At 37.5% G+C, this 18,296-nt stretch overlaps 1 protein-coding gene across 1 annotated transcript; it reads left to right on the top strand.

The window, feature by feature from the left end:
• Positions 1-682: 682 nt before the first annotated feature.
• LOC147497601 (SGNH hydrolase-type esterase superfamily protein) lies at positions 683-14,583 on the top strand. The gene is given in 8 exon segments (XM_086560030.1): positions 683-858; positions 930-991; positions 2,434-2,483; positions 2,486-2,586; positions 11,407-11,483; positions 13,774-13,938; positions 14,312-14,318; positions 14,320-14,583. Coding segments are annotated over 8 exon segments (729 nt in total). The 5' UTR covers positions 683-759; the 3' UTR covers positions 14,488-14,583.
• The last annotated feature ends 3,713 nt before the right edge of the window (positions 14,584-18,296 follow it).

The following is an 18,296-nucleotide window of genomic DNA, read 5'->3' on the forward strand; positions in this document are numbered from 1 at the left end:
AATTTTAAGATTTTAGAACCACCTCCCTATGTTTATTTAAATTACATCTCTCCTATTTATTTATTAATTACAATTGGCTCTTTAATTTCTATTAAAATTGAACCACTTCCTTCTTCAATAATTTTAGGATAGTCTTCTTAATTTAAAACTAAATTTTATGTATAGGAATTGTATATCTTTCCCATTTTAGAAAATTGTTTCTCTTTTTTCTTAGTGAGATTCACAAAAATTGATGTAGGGTTTGTAGGAACCACACTTCTCAACCGAATAGTGTATTTTTCTCAATTTTAAATTTTAGAACCACCTCCCTATGTTTATTTAAATTACATCTCTCATATTTATTAATTACAATTGGCTCTTTAATCTCTATTAAAATTGAACCACTTCCTTCTTCAATAATTTTAGGATAGTCTTCTTAATTTAAAAGCTAAATTTTATGTATAGGAATTGTATATCTTTCCCATTTTTAGAAAATTGTTTCTCTTTTCTTAGTAAGATTCACAAAAATTGTTTTTCTTTTTTTTTTTTTTTTTAATAATTTTCATTTTAGTTCTTTACAACTTGGCGAACTGATGCATAGCACAGGACACATGCTAGTAAGATACATAAGATATATTAACTCCAACTCCCCGAGGACCCCCCCCCAACTAACACATATATATCGCGGGACTTTCTTGTATGCCGGTAAGAACCATTCCTATTATATTACTTTATTAATTCCCACTTGTTTGGAGAACGTTGTTGGGAAAAAGACCGGAAATGAGGCCACAGATAGTTTTATTTGGAGATTCAATAACAGAACAATCTTTCAGACCGGGTGGTTGGGCCGCTGCTCTTGCTAACACCTATTCAAGAAAGGTTGTTCCTCATTATTATCAACATTTCTTCTTTCCGAAATTATTAATCAATATCGTTTAATAATTTTGCAGGCTGACTTGGTCGTACGCGGATATGGTGGATACAATACTAGATGGGCCTTGTTTTTGTTACACCACATTTTTCCTCAGGTAATTAACATTCCTTTATTCCCCATGCACTTTCATTCTCATTTTCGGTTTTCAATCAATAAAGTACATTATAAAGCAGAAAGGCATTGTATTGGAATTGAAGAGAGAAAGGTTAATGACTGGTCTTAGGTTGTGTGTGTGGGTGTGTTCTATTCATAGACATTCATTGACCAAAACTCCAGTTTGGTTGTCAACTCGCCTGGTTAATAACTCTCAACATATAGAAGGACTTTTAGATATATGGGGCAATAACCTATACATTCTTACTTTAGGGAGGTTTTTTTGAGTATTTTATAGCTCGGTCGGATTGTCTTATCTTCGTATGTTCTTAGCCATGGGGTGATGTATTGTACTGTATTGCATTTTTTTTTTGTCGTTTTATCCATTGTATGCTATTTATTTATTTATTTTCACTCGCAATGTAGGCCTTCTCACCTTCCTTTCCCTTTATCAATGACATTTCACTTTACCGAGCAAAAGATAAAAAAACAACTAACCATCACCATTGGCTTTTTTCCCAGTTTGTTGTATTGAACATTCCAATCTATCTTCGGTCTTATCCTGTTACGCAGCATATGAATATATTGTTTGGACTTTCGGTGTTTCCAAATTGCCCCTGTATTACATAGCCTGCCCACGGCCACCTCACAGAACTTTAATCATTTGATTGAAATGCCTTTCACATGGCACTCTCAAGTAGAGATTTGCTCTATGATGTCAAATGCAGCGGAGTTGTGGCAAAGGTGGCAATTTTTAGTGAAAATAGTTAAGTGGAATAGACAAGATATCTTTTCCACTAATTTAGAGACACGAAGAGGATGCATCTGTGTTTATCCCTTTTCCTAATAAGGGAAAATGTGAAACAAATTAGATTTACATAAATAATCTGACAAAATGGCTGGCAGTAGCGAATGTTGGAAAAGAACAGTTTCTAAGATAAACATATTTAACATTTAAGGTTTAAAATAACTGAAGGTTCATGATCAATAGATTAAATAAAAGTAGGTTGAGAATAATGTTGCTGTGATATAATTTTACTTGTGGGTAGACTACTCATATAATCGCACTTGTGGACATACTACTCAATGGACTTGAAATGTCGTAAACAACAATATAGAGCTTAATGCTTTGGCTGCTGAGGTGTGCTTAGGCAATTACCGAGGGTTAACACCTGCCCCGAAGGAAGGTCTATGCAGTAGAGCTCCTTGGATCTGTAAGTGACTTTGAATCTTTCTATAATGGCATTATGTGTGAGAGGGAAAGTCCCTTATGAGATACCTCAAGCCTGATTCATATTGCTTTTACGATTGCCAAAATCCAGTTTTATGGTAATTCATCTCAAGGAGTTAATGCCACAGTATTCAGATTATTTTGAATTGTAAGTTTATTTGTTGTTTAATTGGATGATACTTAGACACTAAAGCTTACCACTTCTTTCAGAACTGCCGGAACCTGCAGTTGCTGCAACAATTTTCTTTAAGCTAATGATGCTGCTATTTTAGGGAGGACTAGTGAGCGCCAACATGTGCCTGTTGAGGAGTACAAGGAGAATCTCAGAAAAATTGCATACCATTTAAAGGTTAGGAATCCTAGAATGCTTACAATGTACAGTGTTGGATACTGACCTAATGATTGAGTTGTTTAGATCTAATATACAGGTGAACTAACCCTAGAATGATGTGTAGAAAGTTCTTTCATCTTGCACAAAGCAATTCAACAATGATTGTATTTGAATAGAAATGCTCCAAATTGACAAGTTCATTGGAAATATTCAATTGTTACTTAGAAGCAGATATATGGCTCCTTTCTTCTTAGCAACTTTTTACAAAAGCAGGTTTAGTAGGAATTCAGATCAGAGAAAACTATTTTTTAGAAAGTAGTCTGTTTTCTGGAAGCGCGTCCCCCTCTTGTACATATTATTCCACTTTTTGAATCAATAAACTTGCTGAACACCCTGCTTTGTTAAGAGTGTTTTACACACACGCACACACACACAAATTATCTGAAAGACCTTGGAGTGCGAAAGCTCCCTTAATCTCTAATAAACCTACGTATACACTAGATGCGCTCAACTACTGAAGACTATGAACTTCTTAAAGTTATAATGACTAAAAGAGATTGTATTTTCAAGAGTTATGCTAAACATCTTATAGTTAGGATGGAAAGTATACTTTTGAGTTTTGAAACCCAATTTTGGTTCAACAATTATTATTCTTCATGTTCTTGTTTAGAAATGAGTGAGCTTTTTGTTTCAGCCAACATGTTCTTGTTTAGAAATGAGTGAGCTTTTTGTTTCAGCCATCTTAATGGAATTTTCCTTGTAATTGGTAGATATTCTAATTAAGCGTCTGCATCTTTATGCATATGAGGCCAAAAGTACCCCTGGCGGAGTATCTTGAGTACCAAAGATCTGCCCCTAGCATGATTTCCACATTCGCCCGAGTGTATCTCTTCAAGTAAAGTATGAGCCTCATCATGAGTAGTAGCAAACACGGTGAGGTCCTAAGTAAGACTTCTCGTACAAGTTGCACCAACAAGTAAATAACGTCCCATTTTGGCTAACAACTTTCGTGCTTCTGTCTTCTCTGCCGAAAGAGTGCCATCCAATAGATAAGAACGATACGGATCCATCCATGTCCCCACTGGAGCTTGCAAAATTGGAGCCACAAGACAAACTAATTCCCTTTCAATACTAGGTGTTGTTTGATATTTGACGGGAATTGAACGAGCGTCGACACTCCCAAGCAAAGAAGCTAAGTAGGCAAGTGTTGCATGCCTGTTGTCTAGTGTGGGCAAATTTTCAAATTTTAGATCTTCAAACTAAGAAGTAAGTGATCTAAACAATTCCAAATATTGAGCCATACGAGAATCTCGAGCTTCGTAACCACCCTCAATCTGTTGTACGACAAACTGAGAGTCGCTGAATACTGTGAGATGTCGTATTCCTAAGTTTAGTGCCATAGACAAGCCTGCTAACATAGCTTCATACTCAGTTTCATTGTTAGATGTCTTTAATCCCAAATGCACTGATTTCTCTAGCTTAGTGTTATCTGGAGTCAAGAGTGCGGCACCAATACCTGCTCCTTGGTCATTGGAAGATCCATCTACAAACAACTTCCAACCTGGGATATGACTCCAAGGTCGGACCTAACTAATAGGAAGTGAGTCAGGGTCGTCCGACTCCATATAGTCAGGAGGTGACTGCTCTGAATCTGCTACCATTGTTGAAGCTGAGGTCTCTAGAGGAAAGTCGATCAAGAACTCAGCCAAAGCCTGCCCTTTTTCAGAAATTCTCGGCACATAAATAATATTGAATTCCCCTAATTGAATGGACCATTTCAAGAGACGTACAGCTCTATCAGGTTTTGCCATATGTCCGGAAGTGTGATGCTTGCCAGAGACATGCTCACTACATCCATGTTCCAGCCGAAGAGCTACATCCTTTGGCATCCCCGTGGCCATTCACTCAATGGGGAATGGACATTGTTGGTCCTCTACCAATAGCTCCTGGCAACACGAAGTTCCTTTTAGTTGCTACAAATTATTTTACTAAGTGGATAGAGGCAGTTACTTTAGCGAATACCAGGGAAGTTGATGTCACGAAATTCATCTGGAACAATATCATTTGTAGGCTCGGGTTACGTAAAGTCATTCTTTCTGATAATGGTACACAGTTCCGAGGCACCAAAACACAAGCTTTTTGCCAAGATTGGGGCATTGTGCGACTTTTCTCTTCTCCAGGATATCCTCAAGGTAACGGTCAGGCGGAAGCCTCTAACTGTTTTATTTGGGATAATTTGAAACGGAAACTCGAAGATAGAAGCGGGTTGTGGGTTAAGGAGTTGCCTAAAGTACTTTGGGTTTACCGAATAACTCCTCGACGTTTGACTGGAGAATCACCTTTCACTTTCATTTATGGTACCGAAGTTGCCTTTCCTACTGCCAAAAGTCACCTTCGACAATGAAGAAATTCTTTGTCAGGAGTTGAATTTGTTTGATGAAAAAGGAGAATCTACCGCCTTACGACTGGCATCTTATCAACACCAACTGAAAAGGTCTTTTGATAAAAGGGTACGACCTCGATCTTTCAAGGATGGGGATTTGGTCCTTCGTATGGACCCAGCGCCTTAGAAGTTAGGAGCTAACTAGGAAGGTCCATATATCGTAGATAGGATAGTTGGTAATGGTAGCTATTATCTTAAGTCCATGGATGGTGAAGTTTTTGTTAAACCTTGGAATACTACGAACTTGCGCAAGTATATTTAATAAGTCATCTTTCTCTTTGCAGAGTGTTGTTTCTTTTATTATTTTTCTGTTGGGATACTTTTTGGATGTTGGGTGCAAGATCCTATATATTGACCAAATTTGTATCAGAACCTTTAGAAAACTTTCTGGGGATAATGAGTGGAAGATCTCATGTGTTGTTCTCTTTGTATGCTTGAGAAGGTTTACAATTAGCTTAAATTTCATCCAGCTAAGAGCAGTGCTAATGCCTTATGTCTATAAGTGTAGTTTTATGCATTAGCTTTTCCAATATCAAGGTCTTTACAGGAACTAACAAAGGGGTACACCCTCCTTTCCTACATGATCTTTCTTTATTGTCCCAGATAAACTCGGGGTCAGTAGAAGAGTTAAGAAAACTCATAGCACGCATACTTGATGATTTTGAAACAAATTTAGCAAAGTTTAACTCAAAATAAACACTTAAGTATAGCTAATCAAAAATCTATTGCTAATAGATAAGCAAATTGCAACTAAATAGCATTTTAAGGAATTACATACTGGGATACAATCAAGTTTCTTCAGGAGCTGCAGACGAGTTCTCAGATGGAGCTAATCCTTTAGGAGTTGATTCGAGAGCTGTCTTAGTCGGCACTGCAATTCCTGATCCCTCAGTCAATTCCTCTTCTTCATGCACATCTGCATCATGGTCTTCTTCTGAACCTACTTCCAAACCTTCCCCCTCGCAACCTTCAACTTCATTTTCTTGTTGATACTTTTGTGAGGCCAAATCATCCTCTAACTTCTCTTGAAGTTTGTTGACATCAATCTCAAGATTGGGATACAGGACGTCATCATCGTGAGGGAGGGTTCCGGATGCCCAAGCTTTATCGAGTTTCTCACCGTATCGCTTGTCGTACTCTGGTTAAAGAATGTCAAGCATGCAACAAGGGGTGGAGATACCATTCTTGTATGCTTTGGAACTGACCACATCAACTAGCCCAGTATAGAATTCGGTCACCTCCTTTATGCTCCTTTCAGGAGCTTCAAGAATCGGAAATCGGAACTGGGGCAAGCAAGGAATTGGAAAGAGATGCAAGTTGATCTTTCAATAGCTCAAGCTCTGCATTAGCTTTGCTTAGTGATTCTCCCAACTCCTTATTTATCAATCGAGAATCTATCAACTCCAGTTTTGTCAACGTGGTATTTTTGTTAACTGCGGATAGCTGTGGCCTTATCCTCATAATGCATTTTTTGATTCTTCAACGTTGCAAACTCGCCATTCAAACGGTTTCGGTCAGCTTTCCATGCCTTACAACAGCCGTCGAAGTGGGAAGCTCGTTCGGCTAGGTTGTTTTTTACTTTAAGAACTTCCCAGTGCTCAAGTTTTGTGAATTCAAGGTCTCTTTCATGACTCTTGTTCTTCTCTCTAGTCTTTCTAAGATCTCTCTGAACAGTTCTAACATGCTCAATCTCATCGGCTAGGCTTTCATTCTTGCTCTTGATAATATCATAATCACTTTCCAATCTTTTAATCTTTTGGTTGGAAATGAGGAGTTGCTTAGTCAAGTCACCTTTCTCTTTTGTGAATTTATCCACTTCATCCTGATTCTTACGTAACAAAGCGCAAGCTGTGGACACATCCATGCTAGCCTGCGGTGTCGGAAGAATTATAATTTAAATATTTGGAACTATTGCATATAAACAAAAAGACAACGGGAAATGATGTAAGGAATTGAAGTACAAAATGGTTACCTTCAATATATGTCGACACATTCGTTCCAGGCCTGCCGTTGCGCGAAGTACTCTTTTATGTTTAGCTTTCTCTTTGGGAAGCCTCATAGATTCAACCAATCCCAAAGCAACTCTAGGGCCCTTAAGCGTATCTTGGTCAGTAATCAAGGGGTTATCTAGTAATCCAAGCACTCTGGGAACTGGAACGAATGGTTTTGGAGCAAGTTCGGAGTTAAAAGATGTCGATTTACTCTTTTTCCTTAAGCGACCGTCCTCATCTTGAGTAATTGGAGAAGCAGACTTCCTTTTGTTTGACTCAATGGATGGAGCATGGTTACTGTCAGATATGATACTAGCAAAGCATGTTTGTTCCACATTTTCTAGGTTCGTTATCAATTCCAGATCGGATTGTACGAAGTCCACATTCTCAGTATCAGTCAAGGAGAAATTGACATTATTGTCTACCCCCATAGTGTCAACACCCGCTTCAACATTTTACTCATTTGTATCATAAATCGAAAATTGTAGGTTCGGTGTCTCCATTGTACTCTTGATTCCTGAGGGTCGAACGCACTCTAGACTTTTAGTTCTAATGGGACTTTCATCTTTATTGAGAATGATAGCGTCGGAAGCTTTCCCAATTCCTCGTGCCGTATGATATTTTTTTCATAGCCTTACTTATCTTAGGCTTGCACACCATCGCCAAATCTAACAACCTTGGGAGGAGGTTTATTTGATTTTTAGGAGCTCTCTTTTTATGTTAGAATCGACTTGGAAATAAGACCAAGGACCTTCTTTGGAATAAGGGCCTCCCTTGGGTCTGGTTATAGCAGTTCCAGGGTTCCCACCCATATGCCAAACTCTGGGCTCCAAAGCTTGCAACTCCATTGGTGACATAGTCAGATACTTTGAGATTAATAATGGGTCTGGAACTATGGACACAAGGCGTTTCTCGGAGCTTGGGAGTGTGATAAGGGCTGTCACAACATCTAATTCCACGGTAGTTAAAGACAGGAGTCCCACGTCCACTCTCTCCTTTGACAAAGAAAAGCCAAACCAGATCATCTTTCGATTATTATCAAAAGGTGACATCACCCCCCTCACCACCAGTTACACGGATAACATATTTACGCCAGTAGTCATCATTGTTTTTACCTTCGTAAAATATGACGCATTCAACTCTAGGTTTAGCAGATAAAGTACAATCTCCATTATCTAGTGTCATTAGCTTATAGAAATATGATAAAACTCCACAAGTCACTACTATATTGTGTTTTCGGCCCAATATGTGCATGTATGTGACGTTGTGAACGAACCAAGGCATTACTCTGTTGATCGAGACTTGGAAGTACTCGAGGGCATCTGCCATAAACGAAGGCAAGGGGAGTCGGAGTCCAGCTTTTAGCAGTCCAAGGAATATCAAGGGACTTTCATTGGTACCTGAGGCATGTTCAGGAAGATATCAAGGGATTTTCGTTGGTTCCAAGGTCGGCAGTCCATGGATATTCAATTTGATTTCTTTTGGAATTGCAAATGTGTTACGAATCTTTCCCAGATCCGAAACATCACCTAATGGAATAATATTCCAGTCAAAAGTGGGGATTTTAGCTTTATTTGCCGGGTCGAAAAGAGGTACATCTGTAACTGCTCTATAACCCGAACTACGATGTCTTTTGCTGAACCTGAAACTGCATGGTGGCCCAGAATTGAGTCTGTTTGATTTGGATTTACCTCGACAATTGGAGAACCCGACATTGATTGATAATATATTGGCGTTGCACGGTCAAAGTGATGGCGGTTCAACACCTTGTGTATGGCAGTCTTCAAAGCAAACAAACTCAAGCTTTTAGAAAATCTTCAGTGCTTGTTTTTTTTTTCGACGGAATCAATCAACAGTGCAGAAACAAGTTACTTTCTAAAACAACAAGCAAACACCTTGAAGTTTAAGTGAACGGCAGCAAGAATATTTGCAATGGATGGGCGCTCAAAATTTGATAATATCAAGTTTACTTTTTGAGAAATTGTCAATGGGGCAAACTATAGATCTGAGGTGGTAATGGACGCTCACAAGAGAATTATATAGTGTTAACAACTAAAAGGAGCTACACTAATATCATTAGTATTAGTCAATTAGACTATTAGTAGTATATACTATACAGGAAACAGAAATAGACTTCAACAAGTATGTAGGAAGTCTGGCTTCACACCTCCTGACCAAGTAAAGTAGAAGCAACTTCTTTTATTTCCTCTTCCGGATGAATATTTTCTTCACCAAGTAAAGTTCAACTCCGGATGGGTGAGTGTGGGATCTGATTTCTTATTTTTATAACCAAGTATAGGCGGTTAGATAATTGTGGGCTTGACCTTCTATTTTTCAATTCCGGATGTTTGTTAGTGGACTTAACAAAGAAGTCAAAGGGTATAAGGAAAGTAAATATCAATTTCTTATTTCCTTTTCCTACTCCTACATGGAAGGTAATGCACTGCTTTAACTAAGTCAGGATGGATTAGCTTGACATGTGCTGCCTTTGAGTGATTTCTCAACTCCGGGTCATGGTGAGGCATTGCTACAGGTTCAGGTTCAGATTCCTTCTTAATCCCAAGTCCGGTCTTGTGCGGCATGTGCTTATTTGCTCAGTTTCGGTCATTATAATTTGTGAGGCATGATAGGTCCAGGTTATCATAAGGCTTGGTCCAGATCTGCTCAGGTCTGGGTTATATAATAAGACATGTCGGACCAGAAAAAGTTTAGTTCCTATACCTTGACACTCTTGATCTATTTATCCAAGTCCGGTCACGGTGATTTGGAAAAAGTCTTGATATGTCCACATCGGGTTATTATAAGACAAGTTCGGGTTATGGTTGCGGCATGTCCGGATAATACAATTCCTTGAGTTGAAATAATGCGAGATTTTGGGCATAAATTCCAAGGAGAAAATCGTGGTATATTGCTCGTGTTTTTACGTGGTTCTACGCGTCGAATAACAACTTTTACCCTTTTTCCTTAAGGGTTTGATCAATATATTTTAAAAAGGGGGCACAAGTGTTCTAAAAAGCGGCCTAGGGCGGCCGCGTCTAGGCGGTGCCTAGTCCGATCTTGATTTTCACCCTAAACGGTTGATAAACGGTGGACCGATTAATCGGGACTAGGCGGTGGATTAATCGGCCTAGGGCGGTCTAGGGCGGGTCGGGCGGTTTACAAGCCCAATTAAAAAAACAATCGGTCCGGGCTTAAGTTAAAAAAAAACTAAAAAGCCCGATGGGGCTTAGAAACAATCGGTCTTCTCTCTTCAGGTTCTCAACAAACAAACAATCATCAACAAACAAACAACAAACAATCATCAACAAACAAACAATCGGTCACTCTTCAACAAACATCACTGCAATTCTCGGTATGTATTTTCTTTTCTCTTGCTCTCTTTTTTTTTCTTCTTTTTTTTTCTCTCCAAAGAAGGCAAAGAACCAAAATAAATTAATTCTTCTCGCTTTCTTTTTTTTTTCTTTTGTGTCAATTCACTTCAACCAAGAGAAACAGATGAAAGAAAGAAGAAAAACGATGACCCATTTTTCCATTTCGTTTTGCCTTTTCAATTCCAACAACTTTGATATCAAGCTAAGTCTTGAGGTCTTGCCGCAATATCAAATAAGTGAAATAACTTTCTATCCAGAGAAAAAAAAATTAATTATACAATATACATATATATTTAAAAATTAATTAATTAAATAATTAAATAAAAACTTAGCCTAGTCGCCTAGGCCCTTAGAAGGCCTAGGCGCTCCCCTACCGTCCGACTACCGCCTAGCGTTTTTTAGAACATTGGGGGGGCATCTGTGTGTACATATTTTAGCGAATAAATATGTGCCACGTGGCAACATCTTCTTAACACTCGGGTATGGTCTTAGTGTGAGTAGGAAGTACCATAACACACTTTAAGTCCAAGTCCTGACTAACTCACTTCCTAAGTTCGGAAGTGAAATAAGAAGAGGAGGTTCGGAATTGGTTGGAGTAATAGGTTCGGATTGCTAACTTCTGATTAGGAACTCCAAATCCGGAACTACCAAGTTCGGAACTCCAACTCCCAATCTGAACCTGAAGACATGTTTCCTTGTTGTTCAAGTTAATAAAGAAGACTTATTGATTTGGGAAACATGAGCTTCTAGAAGAGTCTGGATAGGACTTGACAAGAGATTGTTTCCTAGTTAAACACTAATTACTTAATTCACAAGTAATTATGGAAACCTAATCTATTATTATAAATAGAATAGTTGAACTACGTTTTGAGTTTGATTCCTCTTCCCAGGATACGTAGGCAGCCATTAAAGAACGTGGTTCAACTCATTATCTTCTAGATCTCTTATTCTTCTTGATTCAATACTTCTAATTGTTCTTTGATCATCAACAAACACTATATTTTATTTGCCTCTCTCTGACATTGACTTTTAGGAATGCTCCCCCAACATGTTGGTAGTTCTTATTACTCCACCTCCAGTTGATGAGGAAGGACGATTTGAGTATGCAAGGTACTTAACTTTTCCTATCATTCACGTGCATTTTGTAGTTTGAATTTTTATCTATTGGTGAAGTACGGTATATTAATGTTGATATTATGAGTATCTTGAAAGAAGATATTTAGTTATGAAATAAAGAAAAAGCATTATCTCGGAAAAATAAAAAACTAACAATCATGTGTGTGGAAGCAATAAGAAACATTGTCAAAATCCTCTTAGGAAACTAGATCAACTGCTTTGCGGCAACGGGGCCTCATTTTAGGCGCATTTCAGTGAGACTTACAATTTCTTTGGCTTTTATTGGTAGCAAAGGGAAAATTTATTTCTTGGTGGAACGGAGACACTTGTGCTAAAGTTTTTCTTAAATCAAATTTAGGTAGTAGCTCTCCACATATATACATTTGGGCTCATTGGATCATTAAGCACATCTGAAGACCGTCTTTTGCTATTCAGCAAGAAGCCAAGAACTTATGGTTACCAATTTCTTTTTAGTTAATTACGTTTTACAAGCTGGAGTCAGAGTGCCTTGTAACTTGTAATTATGGAATTTGGCATTAAGCTTTGACAATTCTACGAGAACCTCACTTTTTGGTGCTGCAACAAGATTCTAATTATGGTCCCAGAAGCAAGAGCACTCTTGACATTGATGATGCTAAAGTGACAGATCTTATGATTCTCATCTCAGATGGGCTATGAAATAGTATCGTGTTGAACATTCCTGAACGTCGATCAATTAAAAAGGTGGATATTGCAACTGATATTAAAAAGATTACCTTGACGAAGACAGAGTACCGTGGACTCCAGACTCCAATGGAACTTTCACATCCAAATCAGCATACTTGGGCCTTGAGAACCATCAAACAACATTTAAACTGATGGAAACTTGTTTGGGGTAAGATAGTGGTGCCTATGCATTCTTTTACGTGTTGGAAGCTCTTTGCAGGATCTCTACCCACTCAGGACAGACTTATTCACAGAAAAGGCTTGAACTCTTCATGTTAAACTCTCTGTGACAATGCTTATAAGTATTTCAAGCATTTATTCTTTTAGCTCTCAAGTTTGAAATGCGGTGAAACAAGCACTTAGCTTGAACATTCAAGGTAATATGTTGAACTCCAATAGACAAGGTGATATGCTTCTTGCAATCTGCTCTAAGAAACCCACTTACTCGGAGGTCTTAGGTTTTCACTTGTGCCACAATATATTATTCATGAAGGGAATGGGATATCAAGCGCTTCAGAGTGGACAATGTCATCAAACTGTTAGTGATAGAATTTTGAGAGATGTGAAACTCTTCACTCTGCTGCAGCTAGACATAGCTACTGACTCCACTCAGCTTAGAATTCTGCTGGATAGACTGGGACTAAGCACAGAATTCTCAAGAAAGGAACCAATTTACTGTAAATGGAGGGGCTCCAGAGGTGGGACTTTTCAAAATCACAGAGTTCCATGACTGACATTGGACAAGGCTTTTGGTGGATCGGTCTTTGGAGAGGTACTCCTCAGATATTATGATTATGGAGTGCTGGTGTGTGTGTGTGGCGGGGGACAAAGTTCAGTTCTGTTCCCGGAAGTAAAAGACATTGAGATTGGTTTCCAAATGATGACATATGGTGTTTGGATTCACTATGGGCCATTAAAGCTATTACTGGAGCTGAATGGGAGCTTTGGTTAGAATGCAGCTTTTTGTATCTATTCAAATTCTTCCATGTTTCTGGGGTATTCAATAGAGGAGCAGACATGATAGCCTCTATAGGAAAGGATTCAGGTATAAGTTATGACTTATGCCTGCTCTAAGAGTCTGAGTGTCCAATTCTGTATGTTATGTGTATTCTTTGACTCAGGTATATGTTATCACATAGGCATGAATGTCTGTTTTGTCAGTATATGCACGCTTTCCTTCCTAATTATTTTTTTCTTCCCATCCCATTACCCAGATGTCTTAGTTATGCTACATGAGATGAATGATCACATACGCACAAGATGGGTCAGACATTATCTGTTCTGATTATAACATCTGGTCTGATTTGTCTCCCCTGATGTAAAATCTGGAATAATAATGAGCCTTCACTCATAACCTGAAATTTCTGACCATTTTAGTAGTCTGATTGTTTCTTGAAACACAGATCCGTGCAAGTCATTGGCAAATATAATACGCTAATGCTCAATGTTTAGCGGAAAAATACAAAAAAGTTATGATTCCCATTTACTGGAAAAAGATTCAAAACTGTAACATCTTCTCGTACTATTCCATAACTGTTGCTCTTATATGCATTAATTAGTTGTTTTTTGATCGATTTAGATCTTTGTATGGTGAAAAAGCAATGGATGTACCAGAACGGACAAATGAAATGGCAGGAGTTTATGCAAAGCAATGTATTGAGGTTGCTAAAGAATTAGGTGTTGGCTCGATTGACTTGTGGTCAAAGATGCAGGAGACGGAGGGCTGGCAGAAAAAATTTCTAAGGTCTGTGATGTTACATATTTATTTCTGTAATTTTTTCAAAACAGATTACAGCATTCAAACGATTGTCTGCTGTACATCGCTCAAAAGAAAACTATTAATAATATAATATGAAGACTTAGCTCTTGGCCTACTTTGTATTACTTCATTTCTTACCGATTCACCAAACGAAACTATAATCTACGTACGTTAGCCAGTGTGTTGTTTACATATAATTAAACATAAATATTAGATAAGAATATAGAAGCAGAGGAAAGGTTTGTTGACCATCATAGTGTCAAGGAATATATAGCTTATATTGCTAATCAAACCATTCTTGTTTTCTGGTGATTTACACAGAAAAATTGACTGTCATTTCTTTTTCTTATGTGTTCAGTGACGGCTACACACCTGACAGAAGTAGGCAATGAAATAGTTCACCAAGAGGTTGTGAGAGTGTTTAGTGAAGCATGGCTACATGCTGAAGAAATGTCATTTGATTTCCCTCATCATTCTGTAATTGATGGAAAGAACCCAGAGAAGGCTTTCCAACCGCAATGCATGCACAATTAATTTCCCGTGAAGTACATTGTTTTGGTTTTAAAATCGTAGTTGAACTCATCAGTGGTGATGAACAAAGAAGAAATAAATAACCTACTTTCTGTATTATATGTACCTGTTTTCTTAGATGCTTCGATTTCCAAAGAAGATTCTAGAAAGTAATTTGTTACAACAACTTTAACAGAATTTATTACAATGAAAGGAGAGCTTTATCGAATTTTCAGGTGTTCGGCATCCATGTATATATCACACTCTAAATTGAAGGTGCTGAAGAAAGCATTTATGGGTTGTTCCAAGAACAAGCTTTTTAAGTGTCATGAGAGTTAAAGAAGTAACGATAAAACTACACAGCTTATAAGAGCAGCTACAGAGCAATGTGAATGACAAAATGGAAAAGCAGATTTCAAACAAAAGACAGAATGTAATTGGTTATAATTTGGAGATAGATGTAATGTGTAGTTGCCATGTGCTGTCAGTGTTGCTTCAACGGCTCTTTATCATCTATTCTTTCTGTTTCGTGAGAGGAGTATGGTTCAATTCCAAGTTTTGCGTAGAGCAGATGAGGCTAACTTTGATGTGGCTAAATGACTCTCTATTTGCCTAAGTATCAAAAAGCCTACTGATATTAATGATATGTACTCTCCTGCTCTTTTCTATGCTATTATGGATGCAATAAGGCAAAGCCTACTGATATTAATGATATGTACTCTCCTGCTCTTTTCTATGCTATTATGGATGCAATAAGGCAAATTGGGAATAATAAAAGATTTCAAAGCTCTAAATCTAACCAACAGTCAAACTCTTCCCACATTCTTACAATATCTTGCAGGATTGGAATAGAGTTTTTACTGATGATATAGAGGTTACTAATGAACAGATGAAGAATGATAGCACCTCAATCGCATCGTTGTTGGGTAAAATTAAATTTTGATGCCAGTTTTCATAAGGATTATTATCATGCAAATACAGCGGTGATTGGCAGAGGTAGTTGAGGAGAATTCGATTATCAAAAAAAAAAAAAAGATAGTCGAGGAGAATTCTTGGGAGGAAAAGTTAGCAGAGTCAAAGCCTCTTCACCTAGAGAAGCAGAAGCCTTAACATCGGAACTGGCAGTGAATTATGCAGTCCAGCAACATTAGAGAGAGGTCATTGTAGAAGGGGATGCTAAATCAATCATCTTAGCATGTGCAGACATGATTTTAGCATCTTCATGGACCTGAAACCAAGCTATGTGCAATATTTCTATGAACTCTAGTAGTTTTAATTCAATGTTATTCAGATTCACCCGTCCAACATGCAACATGTCAACTCACAAACTGGCAAAATGGGCAAGGTGGAGGGAGTCATTATCTGTACTAGATGTCTGTAATAATTTTTTGAACCAATTTTTAAGTAAGGAATAAATAAGGTGCCCATGAATTACTCACTATCAAAAAGAAAAAAAAGGAGGGGAAGAAACTGCATTTAGAATATGGATTATGATCAAGGAATTAGACTTAATGAAGCTGGGTTAGCTAGTACAGTTTCAATTGATACTTTTAAACTTTTATGAGGAATATGGATTATCATCATAAGGAAATACTATTTATTCTTCAAGATCTGGAAGTGACAGGAATTTTACTCGGGAGTACAAGGATGATTTGGACAAGGATGTATCTGATGCAGAAATCAAATAAGCTCTATTGACATGGAGGATAACCTCTATTGATATGGAGGATAACAAGTCGGGCCCAAGACTAGATGGTTATGATGTTTTTTTTTTCTTTCCAAATAGTGTATTGGCTGGATTAGTAGTGGTGGAGTAGGACTTTGTTAGAGCTGCTAAACTTATTTTGAAGTATAGCTTAGACTTTATTATAATCCCAATAGATCCATAATCATCACCATAAATAGCATTATGCAATGTCACTAATAATAATAATACGAGGATGTATTCACAATATTTTAATATTGCGCTACTGTGGCAACTACTGGCCAAAACAACTTAATTTGTGAGTACCAAATCTGTTATGATCAATAAAGATTCTAATATTAAGATGGTAGCTGAAATAAAGCTTGTTTATTTATCATTAATGGAGTTTACAATCTTCCTCTCCTTCTCTTTGGTTTACAAGTTTTCAAGTGGGAAAAACTAAATGAATTCTCTATCCTCTTTTGATCTTTATATAGTCATCATTTTCCTTCAAGTCCCAATCACTTGCTCACGCGTGTCCATCTTCTTCCTCTTCCTTTCCTCTTTCCCGCCTTTCCTGTAACATACAAACCTGAGAGATATCGACCCTTATGTCGATATCTCAGTTTATAACGAAATTAAAAGTCAATATAGTATACACGATATTTGGTCACCACATCCCCCCCTCTCAAAATCTTCAAATTTCAACGCTTCAAATTTGAATTTTTCGAGAAGAAAATGTGGTACTGTTTTCAAATTTTGAAAAGAAAATGCAAAATTGTTGTGACCCAAACTTTTGGGCCCAACTCGAGAGTATAAAAACCTCTCTTTCTCTCTCTTTTTTATCTTCTAAAAACAAAAAACGCAAAAACAACACGCAACTGCCGCCTTATCAACCCTATCTTTGAAGAACCTTTCTATGACAAACTCTTTTCTTCAACACCCAATCTATCATTCTCTATACTTTGAAACAGGTTATTAGAAAATTATGCTTGTGCTACAGAATAGTCTTTTTTACTTTGATTACCATTTTGTCTGTTCAACTCTCTTATTTCTAGGGTTAGGGTTTGTGTTTAAATCTTTATAGTTTCGATTTTAGATACTCTAGTAGTTTATAGGTGTTTTGAATTTGGAACTTTATCTTGTTTCAGTTATGGCTAGAAGAAAAACCTTTGGTAATTTTAGGCATACTGTCTCTATGCATTTTTGGCTACGAATCTAAGGTTGTATGACAGGGCTTCGGATTCCTCCTATAAGACCTCCTTCACCACCACCTCGTAATTTTGATGTGTATTGTAAATAATGTTATATATGATCGTACTGAATATAGTGAAACTAGTTTCGATCGTGGAAAAAAGTATTGTAATAATTCTAAATTTATTGTTTATAGTGATGTTGAAATGTCTAGTGAAGATACTGAATCAGAAGTAAGACACAATACCTCCACCTCGGCTTCAACATTTGATAGGTGTGCCTAGAATGAACAAACTTAGGAATATGTTGATTATGTCGATGGTTTGCCATGTTATCCTTCGACCTACTAAGTCTCGAATCGAGCGTGAAGTTGTTGAAGATACAAACAAAGGCATCTTTGGTCTTAATCCTTGCTTTCCCAAGAGACCAAATTTAGAATTGGTTCATGCAGCCTATCAAATACCGATGATATTCAACTCGACATTACACTCGAGTTGAGCCAGGAGAGGTGCCTGATATCAATGTGGTGATCTTCGATTTACCATTGTGACTATTGGGCAACTCGCCGCAGGTTTAAGATTCTCGTTATCTTAACTTGATCGCCAACTCTTGAACCATTTAAACCTCTCTCCCAGCCAAGGAATGGGGAATTTTTGGAGATTGATGTATGTTTGCAACTATTACAATAGTCATTTATTCCCTAATGAGTATGAAAACAAAAGAATAAAGTTATCGGACATCCTTGTCCATTATACTTTTATTGAAAGTATCGTCAAAGGGGTCACGGGTCCCAAGAAATAGACAGGTTATTATTACACCAAAAAATGTAATAAAGTTGGATTAGTAGGAATTTTGAGGCAGAATTGAGATAGTGTTACTATTGGATAGTGGGTGAGTATTGGGTTGTCATTGTTCATCTTAAATCTTATGTTGGGGAGAATGGATGGATGGATAA

This window comes from Coptis chinensis, chromosome 5 (assembly GCF_015680905.1).
Source record: "Coptis chinensis isolate HL-2020 chromosome 5, ASM1568090v1, whole genome shotgun sequence".
NCBI lineage: Eukaryota > Viridiplantae > Streptophyta > Magnoliopsida > Ranunculales > Ranunculaceae > Coptis > Coptis chinensis.